At 37.9% G+C, this 7,500-nt stretch overlaps 1 protein-coding gene across 7 annotated transcripts in view; it reads right to left on the reverse strand.

The window, feature by feature from the left end:
• The window catches only part of LOC133564882 (transmembrane protein 237A-like), a 31,225-nt gene that overhangs the window by 2,842 nt on the left and 20,883 nt on the right, over window positions 1-7,500 (reverse strand). For 2 of the 7 annotated variants that reach the window (XR_009809359.1, XM_061919422.1), the window contains exons 8-9: window positions 6,035-6,108; window positions 82-114 (exon numbers count right to left, since the gene is read on the reverse strand). Coding sequence is in view for 5 of the 7 variants with exons in the window: in XM_061919422.1 (XP_061775406.1) it covers window positions 82-114; window positions 6,035-6,108 (107 nt within the window). In the remaining 2 variants the exon portion in view is untranslated. Of the gene's footprint in view, window positions 1-81; window positions 115-6,034; window positions 6,123-7,500 lie in introns of all 7 variants that reach the window. The other 5 variants (XM_061919421.1, XM_061919420.1, XR_009809360.1 and 2 more) reach the window with 3 other exon arrangements.

Genomic DNA, 7,500 nt, shown 5'->3' on the forward strand with positions numbered 1-7,500 from the left:
ATCATCACACACACATGACATCATCACACACACATGACATCATCACACACACATGAACACACAAGACATTATCACACATACTTGTAGACCAGCACAATGTAGTCCTCCACATACCTGGCATTGCCAACACACACACACACACACACACACACACACACACACACACACACACACACACACACACACACACACACACACACACACACACACACACACACACACACACACACACACACACACATCGTGAGGATGATTAGTCATTCTATATCTAAATGCAAATATATGAACATCCTAGTCATCTAATGACGGCCGACTCTGTACAGTAAGTGATGTTTTATTATGTTTGTTGTTTCTCATGAAGTCAGCAGTGAGTAATAATCAGTGATGACCAAGAAAAAGCAAACATTGGGAAATGAATGTCCAGCATATACTTCAAATGATCTAAATATGTTATTATACATGTTACTACTACATGATATATATTCTTACATCATGTATATATTACATGTTATTATGAATGTTACTAGATACTACATATATACTTACATCATGTATATATTACATGTTATTATGAATGTTACTAGATACTACATATATACTTACATCATGTATATATTACATGTTATTATGAATGTTACTAGATACTACATATATACTTACATCATGTATATATTACATGTTATTATGAATGTTACTAGATACTACATATATACTTACATCATGTATATATTACATGTTATTATGAATGTTACTACATGACATATATACTTACATCATGTATATATTACATGTTATTATGAATGTTACTACATGACATATATACTTACATCATGTATATATTACATGTTATTATGAATGTTACTACATGACATATATACTTACATCATGTATATATTACATGTTATTATGAATGTTACTACATGACATATATACTTACATCATGTATATATTACATGTTATTATGAATGTTACTAGATACTACATATATACTTACATCATGTATATATTACATGTTATTATGAATGTTACTAGATACTACATATATACTTACATCATGTATATATTACATGTTATTATGAATGTTACTAGATACTACATATATACTTACATCATGTATATATTACATGTTATTATGAATGTTACTACATGACATATATACTTACATCATGTATATATTACATGTTATTATGAATGTTACTACATGACATATATACTTACATCATGTATATATTAGATGTTATTATAAATGTTACTAGATACTACATATATACTTACATCATGTATATATCACATGTTATTATGAATGTTACTACATGACATATATACTTACATCATGTATATATTAGATGTTATTATAAATGTTACTAGATACTACATATATACTTACATCATGTATATATCACATGTTATTATGAATGTTACTACATGACATATATACTTACATCATGTATATATTACATGTTATTATGAATGTTACTACATGACATATATACTTACATCATGTATATATTAGATGTTATTATGAATGTTACTAGATACTACACATATACTTACATCATGTATATATTACATGTTATTATGAATGTTACTACATGACATATATACTTACATCATGTATATATTACATGTTATTATGAATGTTACTACACTACATCATGTATATATAACATGTTATTATACATTAATAAATACTACATATATACTAACATGGATATAAAATATTAATGGCGGTGTTTGGATGTTTTTGAAGGACTCTATAGACAGAATAGAACGGCTCCCTTAGGCTCCATTGTAAGCAGACTTTTGATCAAATGTAATATTTTGAATGCAAAAAATAACATCCATCGTCATGTCTCACATAAGGATTGTGAACGATAGGCAACATTCCAAAAAAAGGTGCAATCCCCCTTTAAGTACACTCAAAACAAGCAAATATAACTACACATCAAAAAAAACAAAATACAAATATACTTAAGTACACTCAAAACAATAAAATATAACTTCATGTCAACAAAACAGACACACAAATAGACTTAAATGCACTCAAAACAAAACTTAGGTCAACAATGCCCGATTGTAGCTGAGATAGGCGCCAGCGCCCCCCGCGACCCCAAAGGGGAATAAGCGGTAGAAAATGGATGGATGGATGGTCAACAATGTAAATGTTGATAGTTTGTTGAATCAGTGGCGTGTTGATGTAAACAGCACCCTCTAGTGGATCACTCTACACATTACTGTTGTTGTTTGATTGATTGATTGATTGATTGATTGTTTGTTTGTTTGTTTGATTGATCGATTGATTGATTGATTGATTGATTGATTGATTGATTGATTGATTGATTGATTGATTGATTGATTGATTGATTGATTGATTGATTGGAACTTGTAGATTGCACAGTACAGTACATATTCCGTACAATTAACCACTAAATGGTAACACCCCAATAAGTTTTTCAACTTGTTAAAGTCGGGGTCCACCTTCATCAATTCATGGTAATGATGCTATGTAGTAGTGTTGGAACCATACCAATATTTTGGTACCGCTACCAAAATGTATTTCCTTACTTTTCTAAATAAAAGGGACCACAAAAAATGTCATTATTGTCTTTATTTTGACAAAAAATCTTAGGGTACATGTAACATGTGTTTATTATTGTCCTGAAATAAAATGTTGAACATACTAGACAACTTGTCTTTTAGTAGTAAGTAAACAAACAAAGACTCCTAAATAATGATTATTAATCTCCTTGTTCATTTACTGTTAATATCTGCGTATTTTCTGTTTGAACATGTTCTATCTACACTTCTGTTCAAATGTAATAATCACTCATTCTTCTCTTCTTTGATACTTGACATTAGTTTTGGATGATACCACACATCTAGGTATGGATCATGTCGATACCAAGTAGTTACAGGATCATACATTGGTCATATTCAAAGTCGTTATGTGTCCAGGGACATATTAACTGACTTTATAAACATAATATGAATTTTGAAAAAAAAAAAAACTAAAGAAGATGTAATGATACCAAAAAATATCGACGTAATCATAGTAGTACCGACTAGATATGTGCCGATACTTGATATCATTACAGTGGATGTCAGGTGTAGATCTACCAATGGCATTTGTTTACATTGTGATGGTGGTGAGCTACTGTATCCTCCTACGGTGTGTAGTGAAGCATGTTTAGCTCTTCCTCATCCTGCAGTGATAATGGTACTTGTAAGAAACTCACTTTATTTGTTACCATGGAAACCAGGATTAGAGATTTAGAAGGAGCTAAAACACACATTAAGAGTGTTACTAAAACAACTCTCTCATTTGAGTCACACATTAAGAGTGTTACTAAAACAACTCTCTCATTTGAGTCACACATTAAGAGTGTTACTAAAACAACTCTCTCATTTGAGTCACACATTAAGAGTGTTACTAAAACAACTCTCTCATTTGAGTCACACATTAAGAGTGTTACTAAAACAACTCTCTCATTTGAGTCACACATTAAGAGTGTTACTAAAACAACTCTCTCATTTGAGTCACACATTAAGAGTGTTACTAAAACAACTCTCTCATTTGAGTCACACATTAAGAGTGTTACTAAAACAACTCTCTCATTTGAGTCACACATTAAGAGTGTTACTAAAACAACTCTCTCATTTGAGTCACACATTAAGAGTGTTACTAAAACAACTCTCTCATTTGAGTCACACATTTAGAGTATTACTAAAACAACTCTCTCATTTGAGTCACACATTAAGAGTGTTACTAAAACAACTCTCTCATTTGAGTCACACATTAAGAGTGTTACTAAAACAACTCTCTCATTTGAGTCACACGTCAAGAGTGTTACTAAAACAACTCTCTCATTTGAGTCACACATTTAGAGTATTACTAAAACAACTCTCTCATTCGAGTCACACATTTAGAGTTTTACTAAAACAACTCTCTCATTTAATTCACACATTAAGAGTGTTACTAAAACATAGAACCACAACATCCGCAGTCGAGGTCAGCAGAACACCATCCGCACCATACACGGTGTTGACAGTGCACTGCTTCACCTTCCTGAGGCGGCGGATGGTGGTCCAGAATCGCTTCGAAGCCGTCCGGAAGTCATTTTCCATGGCTTCCCCGAACTCCTCCCATGTCCGAGTTTTTGCTTCCACGACCGCTGAAGCCGCACACCGCTTGGCTTGTCGGTACCCGTCCACTGCCTTCAGAGTCCTATGAGCCAAAAGAACCTGATAGAACTCCTTCTTCAGCTTGACGGCATCCCTCACCGCTGGTGTCCACCAAGGGGTTCTGGGATTACCGCCACGACAGGCACCAACCACCTTGCGGCCACAGCTCTGATCAGCAGAGGTGCGGAACATGGTCCACTCGGACTCAATGTCCAGCACCTCCCTTGTGACATGTTCAAAGTTCTTCCGGAGGTGGGAATTGAAACTCTCTCTGACAGGAGACTCTGCCAGACCTTCCCAGCAGACCCTCACAATGCGTTTGGGCCTGCCAGGTCTGTCCGGCATCCTCCCCCACCATCGCAGCCAACTCACTGTAGAAAGCTCCGCCCCTCGCTTCACCCGAGTGTCCAAAACATGAGGCTGCAAATCTGATGACACAACTCCAAAGTGGATCATGGAACTGCGGCCGAGGGTGTCCTGGTGCCAAGTGCACATATGGACACCCTTATGTTTGAACATGGTGTTTGTTATGGACTCGGGTTCAGATACAATCACACCTCTCCAGGTTTCACTGTCGTTGCCAACATGAGCGTTGAAGTCCCCCAGTAGGACAAGGGAATCATTGAGGGAGCACTCTCCAGTACTCCCTCCAGTGTACCCAAAAAGGGTGGGTACTCTGAGATGCTGTTTGGTGCGTAAACACCAACAACAACAGTCAGGAGTCGTCCCCCCACCCGAAGGCGGAGGGAAGCTAGCCTCTCGTCCACTGGGTTGAACTCCAACGTGCAGGCTTTGAGGCGGGGGGGGCAACAAGAATTGCCACCCCAGCCCGTCGCCTCTCACTGCCGGCAACGCCAGAGTGGAAGAGAGTCCAGTCCCTCTGGAGAGAAGTGGTTCCAGAGCCCTTGCTGGGCGTCGAGGTGAGTCCAACTATATCCAGCTGGAACTTCTCCACCTGGCGCACTAGCTCAGGCTCCTCCCCCCCCATTGAGGTGACGTTCCACGTCCCAAGAGCTAGCTCATGTAGCCCAAGATGGGACCGCCAAGTGCCCTGTCTTCTGCTTCCGCCCAGCTCACATAGCAACCGACTTCTATGGCCCCTGCTATGGGTGGTGAGCCCTTTGGAGTGGGGGCCCATGTTGCCTCTTCGGGCTGTGCCCGGCCGGGCCCCATGGGAACAGGCCCCACCACCAGGTGCTCACCATCGTGCCCCACCTTCGGGCCTGGCTCCAGAGGGGTGCCCCGGTGACCCGCGTCCGGGCGAGGGAAATCTGGGTCCTTGATTGGTTTTCTTCATAGAGGTCTTCGAGCAGCTCTTTGCCTGATTCCTTACCTAGGACCTGTTTGTCTTGGGAGACCCTACCAGGGGGCATAAAGCCCCCGGACAACATAGGTCCTAGGATATATTATATATATATATATATATATATATATATATATATATATATATATATATATATATATATATATATATATATATATATATATATATATATATATATATATATATATATATATATATATATATATATATATATATATATATATATATATATACGGCTCACCTGCACTGGCTTCCTGAGCACTTAAGATGTGACTTTAATGTGGTCCCCTCCAAGGTTTCTCATTGTCATCCCATTGTGTTGAATTCTTTCTTTCCCTGATGTGGGATCAGAGCCCAGAATGTGGTTGTGGCTTGTGCAGCCCTTTGAGACACTTGTAAATTAGGGCGATATAAGTAAACTTTGATTGATTGATTGTTTGATTGTAGTATAGTTTTGTATTGTAATGTAGGTCTGAATTGTAGTGTTGTGTATTGTAGTGTAGTTGTGTTTTTGTTGTTGTGACTTACAAAACGATGCCAGAGCTGCAGGATCCAAGGTGATGATACCTCTCAGAGCCATGGAGGCCTTGGCCAGGTTCACTCTGCACAGGAAACACTGAACATCTGTTATATATATTTATATGACATACATACACATATATAACCAGTATATATACGGTATATATATATATACATATATATATATATATATATATATATATATATATAGATATATATATATATATATATATATACACTAAACATCTGTTATATATATTTATAAGACATACAGAAATATATATATATATATATATATATATATATATATATATAGTTTGTTCAATGTGTGTTCTTTATTTTAATGACTATTTACATTGTAGATTGTCACATCAAAACTATGAATGAACACATGTGGAGTTATGTACTTAACAAAAAAAGGCGAACTAACAGGTTTTATATTCTAGTTTCTTCAAAATAGCCACCCTTTGCTCTGATTACTGCCTTGCACACTCTTGGCATTCTCTTCATTTGCGTCAAGCACACCTGTAAAGTGAAAACCATATCAGGTGACTACCTCTTGAAGCTTGAAGTTGTGTATTGTAGTGTCGTTGTGTGAACTCTAGCAACTCACAAAATTAGGAGTAAACATTGGAATATACAGAAACGGCGGACTGGCCGGTTCCAACGCCAGACCGAGAGCTTTGGAGAACATCAAAAAACAAACATGCCGCATTTTCAAAAAAACGGACTAGGGATCACAATTGAGGCAAAGAAACATTGTAAACTTCCTGGAAGTAAGACTCAAGCTGAACAGTAAGACATATTGGCCACTAACAAACCCGACACACATTACAAGATGTACAGGGCGACAGCAACCACCCTCCAGTCACTACCAGCCGGCCGCCATCAACAGGAGACTGTCACCCTGTCATCACAGAGGGCTGACATATTCAACCAAGCTGCCATCAACAGGAGACTGTCACCCTGTCATCACAGAGGGCTGACATATTCAACCAAGCTGCCATCAACAGGAGACTGTCACCCTGTCATCACAGAGGGCTGACATATTCAACCAAGCTGCCATCAACAGGAGACTGTCACCCTGTCATCACAGAGGGCTGACATATTCAACCAAGCTGCCATCAACAGGAGACTGTCACCCTGTCATCACAGAGGGCTGACATATTCAACCAAGCTGCCATCAACACCTCCACACCAGAAAACACTCACCAAAGTGGATAGCAGTCGCCCCTCCAAAACCACCCACCAGCAACTAAAACAAGACAAACCAGGAAACGGGACAACATACTTTTGGTACAAACTTCCATTCAGCAAAAACGTCAGCATGAACATTGGACACATTTCTTGCACTCATTGACAAGCACTTCCCTGAAAAAGATGTACTGGTGAAGATATTCAACAGGAACACTTTGAAACTGAGCTGCAGCTGCAAGATGAATATCAAACAAAGCATTGACTCACACCACAAAAAG

This window comes from Nerophis ophidion, linkage group LG13 (genome assembly GCF_033978795.1).
Source record: "Nerophis ophidion isolate RoL-2023_Sa linkage group LG13, RoL_Noph_v1.0, whole genome shotgun sequence".
Lineage (NCBI taxonomy): Eukaryota > Metazoa > Chordata > Actinopteri > Syngnathiformes > Syngnathidae > Nerophis > Nerophis ophidion.